At 45.7% G+C, this 15,657-nt stretch overlaps 2 protein-coding genes across 2 annotated transcripts in view; both read left to right on the top strand.

Annotated features, from left to right (window-relative positions):
- Positions 1 to 223, top strand: part of LOC308157776 (A disintegrin and metalloproteinase with thrombospondin motifs 12-like) — a gene marked incomplete at both ends in the record, with an annotated part of 29,675 nt that extends 29,452 nt beyond the window's left edge. Inside the window, one exon of the mRNA XM_080531383.1 lies at positions 108 to 223. Within this exon, the coding sequence (XP_080387509.1) occupies positions 108 to 223 (116 nt within the window). The remainder of the gene's footprint in view (positions 1 to 107) is intronic.
- A 9,852-nt stretch (positions 224 to 10,075) lies between these two features.
- fgf10b (fibroblast growth factor 10b) overlaps positions 10,076 to 15,657 on the top strand; it is a gene marked incomplete at both ends in the record, with an annotated part of 6,577 nt that continues 995 nt past the window's right edge. The window contains one exon of the mRNA XM_080531382.1: positions 10,076 to 10,568. Within this exon, the coding sequence (XP_080387508.1) occupies positions 10,076 to 10,568 (493 nt within the window). The remainder of the gene's footprint in view (positions 10,569 to 15,657) is intronic.

Below are 15,657 nucleotides of genomic sequence, written 5' to 3'. Positions count from 1 at the left end.
TATTTGTGGGATTTACTGATACTGTTAAATTACAGAACTGTTTGTGTATGTGAAGCTTAACTAACCCAGTCGTCTTTCCTGATGCGTGTTCTATTGTGGTTGTGTAGGTCCAGTGTGCAGGAAGAACAGCATGTCTTCTCGGTTCTGTGACAAGCTGAAGCTCCTGGGTCGTTGCTCCCTCAGGTCCATCCAGAAACAGTGCTGTGTCACCTGTCAAGGGTAACACTTAAGGCCAATGCACACGGCCCTGATTTTGTCGCACCGCCGAATTCGATTCCATTGTTTTGAATGAGACAATGCACACGGCGTGCGATGCGATATTATCGCACGACAACATTCGATTCTCCATTCACACCAATTGGAATAATTCAAAGAATTGAGAATCGAATGTTGTCGTGCGACAAAATTGCATGCCGTGTGCATTGGCCTTTACTCTCACTTCTTAGGCCCCATTCTAAACCAGGGCAACACTGACTCTCACTTTTCTGTCCTCATTCCAAAACAAAGTAACACTGACCTTCACAATTCTGGCCCCATTCTAAACCAGGATAACACTGACCTGTGCTACTGTGACCCCTTTCAAAATAACCTCTGGCTCCTCCCATATCCGTATGAACCGGAGAATTCAAGGAGCTAATGTATTTTATGCTGCTATGGGCAGTTTGTCTTAGCCTTGCCAAACCTTTATAGCTGTTATTTAGAAAAATAGATCTTATCTGACCCTGTCTTACCCCCATTTCTCTCATTTTCAGAATGTCAACCTCTGTACAGCCCGCTTGGCTTGTATGTCTCGCTTCCTTTCCATATTTCCCCACCAACAGTTGGGATATTAATTATTCAATCATGCTTTTTTCTTTAATTAAATGTTGTAGTATTGATAGATGCTTGTCTGGTCCTTATGATACAGACGTCAAGTTGTTGCAAACAGTAGCCCCCGCAATTCGACTTGCTCCGACTGAATACGATCTTGCGACCTCTAGTTTCTGTTTTTATTCTGTTTTATTTTATATTTTATTTTATTGCTCTCATTCTCAGAGCTGTCGATGGTGCTATGTGTCTATCTACCCTTCCCTGGGTACTGAATGCCAAATAGTGTCTGGGTGCCAAAATTTGTCTGGGTGATGTAATCAGGTCTTTCGAACACCATGACGCGTTCGTTGCTATGCCGACGCGAGCATTCCGGACATTCCATTCCTGAGTAAACCCTTCCACTCGTTGTTTCTCCACGCTGCTCTGATGTTACAGAGTTGGCTAGTTAACTGATGTAGCAAACAGACCCACATCACATCCGCCATAGTAGTGATTCATATAATTCCATAACTGGATACTACTTTGTTTCCAATCATAGCTAGCTAGCTTACATACTTACTTACTTACTTATCAAATGTACATTTGGGACAGTAATAGTTCAGTCAAATGACTGGCATGCTGCTAGATGATAAGTAAATAAGTAAGCTAGCTAGCTATGATTGGAAATTAAGTAGTATCCAGTTATGGAATTATTTATCACTACTTTGGCTGATGTGATGTGAGTTTGTTTGCTAAACAACCCAACTTGGTAACATTAGCGTAGCAAATTATTTGTGAAATTAGCATGCTGGAATGCTAGTGTCGGCATAGCAATGAATGCTTCATGGCATTTGAAAGATCTGATTATACCACCCGGACAAATCTTGGCACCCGGACAGTATTTGGCATGACCAGACTATTATCTTATATTATATATTTCTGCGTTACGAAACATGTCATTATTTAGTTGAACAACTTGTGTGTAGTAAATAATTCAATGCAGAAACAGTCAGGTACCCAGGCAGTGTCTACCTGTTTTGCTCCTCCCCCTGTATCAGACAGGCCAATGAGAATGAGGTGTTGCAGGTCATCCCTCTCAGGCCCTTCTAAAGATGGCAGCCATGTTTATATGATATTGTACAACATTGTGTTCATACTGTGTCCTACTCATTGTCTCCTGCAATAAATGCAATTACAAAACATGTTTATTGTGACTGTGTTTTGTAACGTAAATGCAATGTTAAATGCATTTTGGTATGAAAGTATGTACGGTTTGTACTGCTACTGTGAGGATCTGTCTGAGTCTTTGCTGTGTCTCTGCTGATGATACAGTATCAGTGAGCAGAGGCACTGGTCAATGTTAGAGGAAATGAATAGGAGGAAGAGCATGTTATTGGTGGAGATACTCATTCAACATGACTTTTCTCCAAGACCCAGGGCTATATACAGTATAAGATGTCAGGGTAGATTCAGTTAAGCTGGGTTCATACCTGGTTAGATAAGCATAATGTTAACACACATCTATGGATAAATGGAATGCCAGATGTTCATCTTAAACCCAATCCCTGTCTATAAACGACTTTAGGTCTGGACTTGATATAATGTTGTAGCCTTAGCGCAGTGTTGATTTCTTTTTAGAGGAGGCTAACCATGCTCATGGAGAGCCAAACCAATTTTTTTGTTTCAACCCATCACCAATTCTTCTAATTATTCCATCGAATCACCATCGAATCACAAATGAATGAATCAGGTATCTGGGCTGAAACAGAATCCTGCACATGTGACTTTGTATGCAGGATCGGAGTTGACCACTCTTGCTCTGCTCTTCCGTCTTGACCTCTGACCTCTCAGGTCAGTGTGTAGCACAGGGCAGAACCAGATGCAACACGCTGTGCATCACCCAGCACCAGCACTAGCAGCACCAGCAGTAGCAGCAGCACTGTCAGGCTCTGTTTCAGGGATCAGGTTCATCTGGCCCAGATTTCCCATGCTCCTCTGTCCCAGATAACCTGACACGGACCTCGTCGCTCTCCGCTCGCTCCCTGCTGCTGTCACTCAACCCACGGCAGGAGTTAGTCAGCAGTGGAACCAGTAACACTACACCGGTCCGATGTGGAGCATGGTGTCCTAGATGAAATCAATGTGTGTGTGTGTGTGTCTGTGTTTGTGTGTGTTTGTGTGTGTGTGTGTGTGTGTGTGTTTGTGTGTGTGTCTGTGTTTGTGTGTGTGTGTGTGTGTGTGTGTGTGTGTGTGTGTGTGTCTGTGTTTGTGTGTGTTTGTGTGTGTGTGTGTATCTGTGTGTGTGTGTGTCTGCACGTGCTCATGTGTGTGTGTTATCATGACAAAGCTCTCTCCATCCTACCGTATTACCTAACTGTTGTGTTATGTCATAGTGCATTGATTAATTGAAGCGCCCCTGGTTGTGTCAGTATGCATGTTTATTGCTTGAAGGAAATAATCCTTTCTTTAACCTGGCTTTTTAACCTTAATTATCAATGAATGAATGGTCTTTATTGTCATTAATACAGTACAGGTACCATACAACGAAATTTAGGAGGGGGGGCTCCCCTGGTGCTTGGAAAAAAAGACTAAAAACAAGAGGGCCACGGGTAAAATAAAAAAAGGGAAAAGAGCTGGTTTACATAAATAAAGGCTATGTACACTATCTACTATACTATGTACCATATCTACTATACTAACAGGATACTAAACTATCAAACAGAAAAGCATCAACGTAGTTTTCATTCTTACATAGTATGGTGCAATATCAGTTTTTTGGGGGGGATCATGCAGTAAAGAAGTGAAAAGGACTTCTTGAAGACCATGTTCATGACTTAGCCTATAGGCTTGCAGTGACTGCTTTCTTCTTCTTCAGTATTGTAAACAATGTTCATCTGTATACAAGTTTGCAGGTATTATTTCTGTTTTAAATGCGCGGCGTCATGGCCCCAGGTTAACTGACTGTTATGTCATAGTTCCTTCATTCAAGCTGTGCTGAGTCAGTATAGCGTGGGGGAAATAATACAAGCTCTCCCCCCAGCCTTCATGAGATGAAATGAAATGATATCATACGTTCTAATGTCATTTTTTTTATTATAGTTTTGATAATATTATTAATATGACTGATTTTGCATATTTCACACTTGATTGCAATCATATTGACTATTATACTGCTGCAGTAATATTACATTCATGGTCATTTTGACTGCCTCATTACCTTGTGTTATCCCCAGTAAAAACAGGACTGGTTGTGACTGGTCAGTTGATAGAGTGTCTGACCTGTAAGTGAATTCCTCTGCCATGCTGAATCCGACACGCTGCGGTGAGGGTGATGTAAGTGTCCATCCAGGATGCGAGAGATAACATGACAAACATCTATCGCTCACCATAAGGCAGGAAACAGCAACCTCATCTGCGTTACCAGACACCCCATGGCCACGCAACGGCCTCGGGACACATCAAATATTTACATTTGATGACTAGCAAAAAAGAGGCTGACTGTAGGGCTGTGGATAGAGGCTCTGACTGTAGGGCTGGAGGCTCTGACTGTAGGGCTGTGGGTGGAGGCTCTGACTGTAGGGCTGGAGGCTTTGACTGTATGGCTGTGGGTGGAGGCTTTGCCTGTAGAGCTGGGGATGGAGCATGACTGTAGGGCCGGGGGTGGAGGCTTTGACTGTAGGGCTGGGGATGGAGGCTTTGACTGTAGGGCTGGGGATGGAGGCTCTGGCTGTAGGGCAGGGGATGGAGGCTCTGACTGTAGGGCTGTGGGTGGAGGCTTTGACTGTAGGGCAGGGGATGGAGGCTCTGACTGTAGGGCTGTGGGTAGAGGCTCTGACTGTAGGGCTGGAGGCTCTGACTGTATGGCTGTGGGTGGAGGCTTTGACTGTAGGGCTGTGGATGGAGGCTCTGACTGTAGAGCTGTGGGTGGAGGCTCTGACTGTAGGGCTGGAGGCTTTGACTGTATGGCTGTGGGTGGAGGCTTTGCCTGTAGAGCTGGGGATGGAGCATGACTGTAGGGCCAGGGGTGGAGGCTTTGACTGTAGGGCCGGGGATGGAGGCTTTGACTGTATGGCTGTGGATGGAGGCTCTGACTGTAGGGCTGGGGATGGAGCATGACTGTAGGGCTGGGGATGGAGGCTCTGACTGTAGGGCTGGGGATGGAGGCTCTGGCTGTAGGGCTGGGGATGGAGGCTCTGACTGTAGGGCTGGGGATGGAGGCTCTGACTGTAGGGCTGGGGGGTGGAGGCTCTGGCTGTAGGGCTGGGGGATGGAGGCTCTGACTGTAGGGCTGGGGATGGAGGCTCTGGCTGTAGGGCTGGGGATGGAGGCTCTGGCTGTAGGGCTGGGGATGGAGGCTTTGACTGTAGGGCTGGGGATGGAGGCTTTGACTGTAGGGCTGGGGGGTTGGAGGCTCTGGCTGTAGGGCTGGGGGATGGAGGCTCTGGCTGTAGGGCTGGGGGGTGGAGGCTCTGGTTGTAGGGCTGGGGGGTGGAGGCTCTGGCTGTAGGGCTGGGGGGTGGAGGCTCTGGTTGTAGGGCTGGGGGGTGGAGGCTCTGGCTGTAGGGCTGGGGGGGGGGTGGAGTTACTGTAGAGTTGGGGGGTTGGAGATAAAGGTGAAGCTCAGACCGGTCGCTTTCATCTGGACCCCATCAGTCTGTTTGTCCCCCAGGCAGTAAGACTGGCATCCTTGTACCCGGCATGTTCCTTTATTACTCCCATGACCTCCTCTGACTCAGCACACATTGAGCAGGCCTGGGGGAATACACACACACACACACACACACAGATGGTTTTGATTGGTCAATCGGGTGTTGCGAGTTCGGAGTTTGATTGCCACATAGACTACATACGTAAGTGGCTTTACTTCACGAAGAACCCACTAAATGCCAATATTATTGTTACATTATGACAGGGATAACATCACCTAGGCCTACTGAGCCCAAACAGATTCTCAGATGTGATTTTCCTCGATTAAACAGGAAACCGGATTTCCATTCCTCTCTGATTTCCTATGTTGCGCCAATCCCATCTCTCAGACACACTGGAAACCAGGGTGTGCATGTCCCTCAGAGTTAAATATTCAGTTCCTAAACACTGAATATCTATTCCATAACATAGTAGTAGTTTTTACCTTCTGGCCGTTTGTTTGTTAGCTAGCAAAGACATTTTCACCATAGCTTACAGCAGGTTCCCATGACGGCCAACTGTCATTTTCAAAAGCCTGTTTATTACAGTTGGTTAAAATACCTATCTAGTAAACTAGACATCCCAGTTTACATTTTGGTGGGGCAAGCACACTTCACAATTTCCACAGAAATTGTACCTGTCTAGTTTATTTAACTATTATTTATCCAGGTTAGTCTCATTGAGATAAAATATTTTTTTAAAGATAGACCTGGGGAGAGACCGATAAGGTTATATAGGCTACTGTACAGTACTCAAACCTATAGAAGTACAGTAGACTACATTTGGTCTATCCTCTCATCTCTACACAATGCAAACACCAGAAAAAACATAGAAACTATATGAGAGGGATGAGGGGGAGAGAAAAAATGTTGTCAAAGGATAAAATCACTGATACTTTCATTTTAAGCAGTAGGCCTATAGCAAAAGGAATTATTCCATATGTTCTATTCTGTTCCTCTTATAGTACAGGGGGGTTGTGTGAAATCAAATCTGACTTGATGCATGTGTATATCCAGCATTTAATATTTCATTACCTACCTTGTAATCATGTTTTGTTTTTGCACAGTACAAAATCCCAGCTACCAACAGCCCCAAGCCAGGGATCAGGAACACATTGGACTGTTGTATTGCCTGTTGTTTCTTTTACTTTGAGAGCAATGCAATGAGATAGATCAATAAAGATACGGTACAAACATAAATCAGAGGAGCACAGAGGGAGATGAGACCCTGGACACCCTCCAGTACCTCCAAATCTCACTTATATTGCGTTTAGGAGGGGGGAAAAACACTGGTATGGCTGCCTTTACAAAGAATTTGCTCTTCAACCTTGAAAAACAAAAAACAGTACATCTTGAATGTTTTTCAGCACCAGGACAGGTCCATCTCCCTCTGAAGCACCTGCAAAGGACATTATCCTCTTAAAGGAAAGCCAAACTCCTTCAAAAGAGAGAGATATTGCCATAATTTAAGATGATTATTTTTGCCCATGAAGAGGATCTGCTCCTTAAAGACTGGTCTGTATGAGGAGATATGGAATTGTGTTGGCTATATGAGAGTTTTCAAATGCATTCCTGATGTATCTTGTGAGGTGGTAACTATAGATGGGGCATTCAGATTGTCAGAGAATGTTATATTGGCTCTCACATTTTCTTGGCTCAAGTAAATGATACGTATCATGAGGTCAGAAAAACAGAAAGTGGATCAGAACACAAATTTAGAAAAATAAGGATATGCCTCTGGTGGGAAGTTAAGTGAAAAGAATCGTTTAAATTGTTTAAATTCTGCAAATTAATTTGGGAGTATCGATTATGACTCAATCAATAATCAATGCAACTGATGTCCTCTCCCCTCAGCTCTGTTTCCTACCCTGCTGACTCAGCCTATCATGGTGGGAATGGACACAACAAAGGAAGTGGGCCTACTGATAAGATTGCTTTGTTTGTGGACCAACAGATAAGGCCACACAGCTAACTTAAAGACTTTAAGAGCAGACTTAGGACCAGACCACTGCTCTGGCCATAGATCGCTGGCAGACATTAAAGCCGTCACAAAACATCTAGGAAGGGGGGGTGCAGGAGAGAAAGCAGGCGACGGGACAGGCTTCTACTTTAAAGGGATGCGGAAAAAGAGATAAGAACACAAGGGAATTGGCTGATTAGTATCTGTTTGGAGGTAGCTGTGGAACTAAACACAACCCCCTTCCTATTGAGTCACAACAGTATCATCAGGTCATCACCATGACACGACATCTTCTGGCTTTGTAAATGTGCATCCCTTCATGGATTAAAGATGATATCTCTGATGTCCGACGTGTGTTTGTCTTGCCTGGGAGGCGATAATACATGATTTGTAAAGGAGCCTCTCAATGGCCATGAGCCATACAGACACTTGAGTCACTGTGGACGGCAGAAGTCTGGTGAGTGAAACTGGAGAACGCCACTGCATTACAACATCGTTGGAGGGTTGGAGCACTATGAAGAGCACCATAGCGGAAAGAAGAGAGAGGTCTGAATGAGATGCCTGTGATGGTAACTTGATATGTTTCTCTGGAGAGCTAGAGAATGACACCAGGATCTACACTTGTCAGGCTTCTCATATCTTGATGGGTAGCTAGTAGGTCCATTTCAAATTAAATACCCCCCTACACACACACACACACACACACACACACACACACACACACACAAACACACACGCACACACACACACACGCACACACGCACACACACACACACACACACACATGTACACGCACACTCACACCCACACACATACACACAGACACAGACACAGACACACACACACACACACGCACGCACACACGCACGCACACACGCACCCACATGCACGCACTCATACATGTGCAAACACAAACACACACACACACACACACACACACACAAATGCACACAGAGGTGAAAAGCCTGGCCACTATCTCACAAAAGTACATTATATCATTGGTACATATAATAAAACAGTTCACTCAGCAACCAGCCATTGGGGTACTCAAATCACTACCACTTCTGTAACCAAGGGACTGGTCTACTTCTTACAGAAGTCCTATCTACCCAGATGAAGCCCTACCCCGATCTCCTCTCCCACCCCCTGTCCCTCAACAGCAAACCCCCGATGCAGCTCAGCCCACTCCCACATGTGAGAAGGAATGATGGGAAGGGTAGGTGGTTGGAATGGTACTGGGAGGAATTTGTGTGTGTGTGTGTGTGTGTGTGTGTGTGTGTGTGTGTGTGCATGTGTGTATGTGTGTGGGTGTGTGTATGAGAGGAAGAGAAAGAGGGTGGGGAGGGAGGGTCAGATCAAGTAGCAAATACACACACACACACACACACATGTACACGCACACGCACACGCACACCCACACCCACACCCACACCCACACACATACACACAGACACAGACACACACACGCACACACGCACCCACATGCACGCACTCATACATGTGCAAACACACACACACACGCGCACACACACACACACACACACACACGCACACACACACACACACACACACACACACACACACACACTCAGGGTAAGGAGATCAGGGGGTCCTTATATCAAACAAGCAAAACAACTGACACTTCAGAGATGATGAGAGAGAGTTGTTTCCCCCCACCCCTCTCTCCCCCAAGGTACCGCCCTCCTCCAGCTTGTTACCTCGGTGAAGGTGGAGCCATAGGGGAGAGAGGGAGAGAGAAAGAGAGAGAAGAGAGAGAGAGAGAGTGAGAGAGAAAGAGAGGGAGGGAGGGAGAGAGAGTCCACTCCACACATTCATTTATAGAGGAGAGAGAGAAGAAGGAGGGATATCACACATGCGGACTGACCACAATTTCATTCTCATACTTGGATACCTAGTTTTTACTTGTTTTTTCTTCTCCTGAGTCAAATATGAAAAAGTTTTCTTTTATTCCGTTAGCCAGTACAGTAGATGCTTTTGCCCCTATTTCAGAGGTTGGAAATAACGGACAACCACTGTGAAGGTGTATCAATAAAAATGGAATTTTTACAGTTGGACTAATAATCAGAATATCTCTGCCTAGGAATAAGAGGCAGCAACTGGAGCATTCAAGGACATAGGAACAATTTCAGGGGCAATTTAGGACTAATATAAAAAAGGAAGGACGCCTGTCAGATTTGACACTGGACTGACTAAGAATAATTGTGCTAGCTAGCAAAGATAAACAGGTAGGGGGACAACTGCTGTATGTGTTTCCTCTATTCATTGTTTTTCCATGTAGGTTTTCATCCTTCCTCTTTTTTTCTGGACAGTTCTAATTGATTAGAGAAAGAGAGGTGGACAGCTAATTAGAACGTAGAAGACCTTTCTAATTCACCATTGGAATACATTACTTTGCTACAGAGTAATTGCACTAGCTGTAAAAACAAAACAAAAACTAAAAACAAGGGAAGGGGACATACTAACCTCTGTAGGGACAACAAAACTGTAAAGTGAAGAGGATAGCTCTCCTCAGCTCCAGACCCTGGAGGGCTCCCCTCCCTGCCCTCTCAGCCTCTCCCCGTCCCCAGCAGCATGTCCCAGGCTGAGAGGCTGCCTCCAGTCCTCCCTACACCACACTACCATGAGCAGATGGGCTGCTGGAGGGAGTAAGGCTGCCTCTGCCTCTGCCTTGTCCTGCTCCAGGCCTCGGTCTCGGGCTTGGTCCTGGTCTGGTTCCAAGTCTAGGTCATCTTTCCCCTGCCTGTCTGTGTCTCTGCTCCTAGTCTTGGTGCTCCTCTCCCTCTCCCTGCCCGGGGTAGTCTGCCACCAGCCCCACAGAGACAGACTGAAGCCTTTCGGACCAAGACCACTTAGGGCTCCCTTAAACATTTCCCTGGCTGAGGCTGGAGCTGGGGCTGGGGTTGAGACGGGGGCGGGGACCACTGAGGGTCCTCTCGGTAGGACTGGGGGTTCCCTAGGAAGGACTGGGGGTCCGCTGGGGAGACACGTGCGCAGCTACAACCATCTGCAAGGAGACGTGCGCAAGAGGAAGCTGTTCTCCTTCCAGAAGTTCTTTCTGAGAATCGATAGGAATGGGAAAGTCAACGGGACCAAGAGCAAAGACGACCCTCTCAGTAAGTAATCAGGAAAATAATGTTTTCCTCCAGTGCGTGTCCAGGATACATCATAAGACTATTATTACATAACAAATTAAGCTTGAATTACAGTTAAAGTAGGAAATGTGCATCACATATCATCATATTGACTCTTTCTTTTCTCACAAACAGTTCACCAAATTTGTGGTGCAATTTCCCTCTATCCTCATCATCAGAGAGCAGTGCACAGACAGTAGGCCTGGTTGGTTGCTAGTTTAGATGAAACAGCCCTGATTAGAATCCTTTTATTATTATTTTTTAAACCAGACATCCTTGTGATATCTCCTCTGTCCAAACACTCAGCACAATGATGGTAGCTGTCAGAGGCCTAAAGAGGAGCAGGGATAGATTAGCAGGCTGTTATCAGGCAGTATTCACAACCGAAGGTAAACAGCCCTGATAACAAACCTCAGCAGAGACAGAGCAGGACTGGGGGAAGGATGTGTCTATCAGAATGATGTTCCTCTTAGACTCTCCCTGACTGCCGGCTGTCTGTCGTCCCAGTTGCGTACCTTATTGGTTATATCTGAGTCTGAATACATCAAATTACATTCATTGAGTAATGTATTTAAATACTTAATTATTATCCTCACAACATCTCTTTTTATTTATCTATCTACCGTGTGTTATCACATGACCGCTTTCAATGGACTCGCTTATTTCCACTGAGCTACGTGTGTGTCTATCTGTGGGAGGGCATGCACATGCTTAAGTGGGTGTGTGTTCATGTAGCAACCAAGGACACATGTGCTTACTTAAACTACACACCCACTACCCCCCATCCCGAGTATATGGAACTCTTTAACGTCTCTCCTGGGAGTTCTAACCCACACGTTCAATCAAAGAGACTTATGGGAAATGGTAAGGAAGGGGGAAATGTTACTGTTGTTGTTTTGACAAGAGTGTGATTGTAATGTCTTTATAGACAATACAACAGACATAATACGACATAATACAACAGACCTGCCTTTATCCCAAAGTATTAGTTCTGGGGAAAGCCTACTGGTCCCCTACTTGTGTCTCCTCTTTATTCTTTATATGAATACTCAGCCTTGCCAAAGGTGAACAAGTTTATCTCGGGGATTGGGGTTATGAATTCAGTAGTAGGGAGTAGGGAGGAGGAAGAGGAGAAGGGGGGGGGGGTATATAACTTCATGAATGACATGGTTGAACGTCATTGTGGTCACATCAAAGTCGTGCATCTTCAGTATCAATGGTGGTGCAGTCACAAAGCCGTGGCCTGGGGGGCGGGGGGGTTTGGGGACACTGTGTGTGTGGATTATATGCCCTGCTATCAGGTTCAGAGGGAAAGGGATACCACAGAAGAGCAGGCCCAGACTCTCTGCTCTGGCCCCTGGGGCAAGACATGATCCCTGGGAGGAGGTCCTTTGTAGCCCCTGATAGTCCCTTGAACTGACACACTATCAGCTTTTTGGCATTGATAGTAACGCCTAGTTAAACATAATTCCGCCAGAAGTGCCCTCGAATCTCTAAGAAATAACATTATGATTATTCATCATTCATCTTTCTAGAAAGAGCATTTTCCTTATCATCTCCACCTCTTGGAGGAATGGTTTGCGAGTACTTGTGTGAAGCTACAGTTTGACTCCTGGCTGCACTTGTATTACAGCTGTAATGAGGCTTGAACCAGCAGCTATGCTGTTACAGTGCAAGCCCACTACCTCCTTAATACCATAAATGTCCAAGAACCTCTTGGCAGAGGCCATGATACACTAACATGTTGTTAAACCATAACAGATCTATTTAGATGGTGAGGTGGTCTTTGGGGGCTGCCCATGACCCTACTCCTTGACTGTTAGAGAGGGCTGTATGCATCCAGCCTCCCACAGATTTATGGGGATGCCAGCGCAAAACTGTCCCACATGGCTCTCCAACCCGCTGGGTTGAGAGGGAGGGAGGGTTGGGTGGGGGGCTGGGAAAACTGGCGACTGCACAAATAAGCACATGGGCATTAAGCTATGGCTGCAAGCTCACCGGCTGTTAGAAAGAGGGCAGTGCAAGTGTAGTGAAAATGTGCTTATTGAATCTGAGAGCTGCATGGCTGAATTATCGTGTGTTTACCCACCGCTGTAATGGTGTGAGAGTGAGCTTGTTGAGAGCGCAGGAGGCCACCAAGTGTGTGTGTGTGTGTGTGTGTGTGTGTGTGTGTGTGTGTGGCCACCAAATGTGTCGACCTCCGGTGGAGGCCATGTGTGCGGAGACACCTCCGGACATGGTCGACACTGGCTGTGTGTGTGTGTGTGTGTGTGTGTGTGTGTGTCTCCTTTTATTAGAGCACCAACCTCCCATCGAGAGAGGGAAACCACAGCCAGCGTTTTCTCACAGAGGCTTTGAGATAGAGATGTAAAGATGGAGAGAGTAAGGGTATTTACTAACTCTCTGTAATTACATTCAATATGGTCCTTATCATATGGGATTAGTGTAGAGATCTGATTTATGTTCCACTCCTTTCAATTTCAACACCATAAAAAAAATTGTGTTCCTCAATTATATAAAACTCTTACTCCACTGCAAGCCTGTGAATGTTTTGTCGTTGCAGAGAGTAAACTTCCAGTTACCAAGAATAACAAACCGAGCAACAAAACACATCTGATGTTGGCAAACCACTGTGGAAAACCCACCTTAATTTACATTGGCATTATGTTCCTCCATTCCACCCAAACACACCATTTACTGTATTAACTCCAAACAGAGCGTATCGAATGAGCCACACATTAAGAAAACTGCTGGTTCTCTAAATAATAGAGTTCAAACTCTGAAGTTGACCTGAGGGCATGTTTTTACGTGTGTGGGGAGTGAGAATTACTACTACACAACACACAGGTGTCACATTTGTTGTTGGGTGTAGTAGTGTGTAATACATAGCAATGAAGAACATATTTGTACTAATGACTGTGGGTTGTTTTTCCGTGCTTGCGGCGTGTGTAGACTGCATAGGCAGTGCAGCGTTAGGCATTAATCATTGCTGATTGTGTGGATATCAGTGTGTGTGTGTGTGTGTGTGTGTGTGTGTGTGTGTGTGCGTGTGTGTGTGTGTGTGTGTGTGTGTGTGTTTGTGTGCACACCTGTGTGTTGATGGTATGTAGGCTAGAGCACACATGTGTTTGTGTGTATACATAGCAGTGATTGCATTATGCTGTACATATACAGTATGTGCGTATTCCTGTGAATGTATGTGTGTGCACATTTCATGCCTGTGTGTGTCTCTATATATGCGTTCAGGCTTCATACAACCTGTCTCACCCCTGCCTCCGGTGTGTGTCTTTGATCAGTGATCATTACAGCCTTTCTAATCCTCTCCTCAGCCCCTCCCCTTCTCCGCCAGTCTCTCTCTCTCTGTCATGGCTCCTCTGTCCTCCTCTGTTCTCACTCCTTTCATCCTCGCATGTTTACAGAGCAGTCAGAGACTAGCCGTAGATAGTCTTACATCCTCACTCCATACCTGATACCCGATCCCTTACAGAAGAAGTAACTCTCAGATCTTCAATGGCCGTTGTGTCATGGTCCCCACCACTGCTTCACCGCTTTAGGCCTCACTGCCCTGAGGTGCCACCGTTTGAACTAGAAACTGATACAGTCAGGACCTCACTAATGTGGAAAGAAGTCACTGTACATTTTAGAGAGCAGGACACCTGCATCCTCTAGTTTTCGCACAGATAGCACCTTCAGAGGCCTCCTGGCTGGAGGAAACGTGGGTTTGACAGTGAAACAGGCAGCCACACACACTCATTGGAAGGAAGGAGAGGGGAGGCAATGGCAGTCTGATCAAAGGGCATCGTCCCCCTGAAGTTCACACCACTGAAAAACAGTGTGTGTGTGTGTGTGTGTATGTGTGTGTGTGTGTGTGTGTGTGTGTGTGTGTGTGTTCGTGTGTGTGTGTTTGTGTTTGCACATGTATGAGTGCGTGCATGTGGGTGCGTGTGTGCGTGTGTGCGTGCGTGTGTGCGTGTGTGTGTGTGTCTGTGGTTATCAGGATAGGATAATGACCCCGCACAGGAAGTGGGGGGAGGAAGTCAGTGAGGGAGGCACAAAATGTGACATGGGAACCAGAGGGTTTCACTCACTCTCTCTCTCTCTCTCTCTCTCTCTCTCTCTCTCTCTCTCTCTCTCTCTCTCTCTCTCTCTCTCTCACACACACACACACACACACACACACACACACACACACACACACACACACACACACACACAGTGTCAGGTGAGATAAGTGGGCTCTGTGGTCAAAGGACACAGTAGGAAGTTTTATCTTTCTGACCTCTGATACCAGGAACACACAAATAACCGGGGCTGTCTACAACAACAGCATGCCACTGATACTGGGGTATAAATTAACTGCTTTTAAAGCTTTTAGGCAACCTGAATATTAGCACTGGGAATTGATAACCTACATACCAAACTGAGAAAGACAACAACTAAAGAATTATGTCCTTGACCATGCACCTATTAATTCTCTCACCAAATGACATTTCCAACTGAAATCTGTTACACATGTGTAGGCTATATGGCTCCATACCTAGATAAATGATCCTTGTTATTGATGAAAATAGGTTAAGAAAGCATGCAATTTACTTGCTCAACCTGACAGGTCTTTTGCATGCAAACAGTTTCTTAGTGTCTTCTGACATTGTTCAGTCTTGGGTTAGTATATTACATTAGTAAGACTTAAGAATCTTTACTATCTTACATTACCGTGCTGTGTTTTCTACCTCCTGAGATTCTGGGGAGTAGTATGACCAGATCAGAGACACAGTGCTCGGGGTGTTCAATGAGTTATATAATAGATTGCTGTAGGTTCCCCGAGATGCCACATGCCAATCTCTGATGAGGCCTGCTTAGTAACAGTGCAGACTCATCTCGGAACCATCACACACATCTCTGATTCTGTGCATTTCCCTTCAGTCCTTATCTGACCCAGGTGGTGGCTGGTGGCTAGTGGCTGAGTCTGTGACACAGTCGATTGTCAACACTACACACTCTTATCTACAACCACTGCACAAGACAACATTTTATGGCCTCTATTTCCTCTGTCTCTGTGTCTGAGGTCTGC

This window comes from Nansenia antarctica, assembly GCF_963989245.1.
Source record: "Nansenia antarctica genome assembly, chromosome: 5".
Taxonomy (NCBI): Eukaryota; Metazoa; Chordata; class Actinopteri; order Argentiniformes; family Microstomatidae; genus Nansenia; species Nansenia antarctica.
Note: the sequence above shows the minus strand (reverse complement) of the source record. Positions and strands in the feature narration are given on the sequence as shown.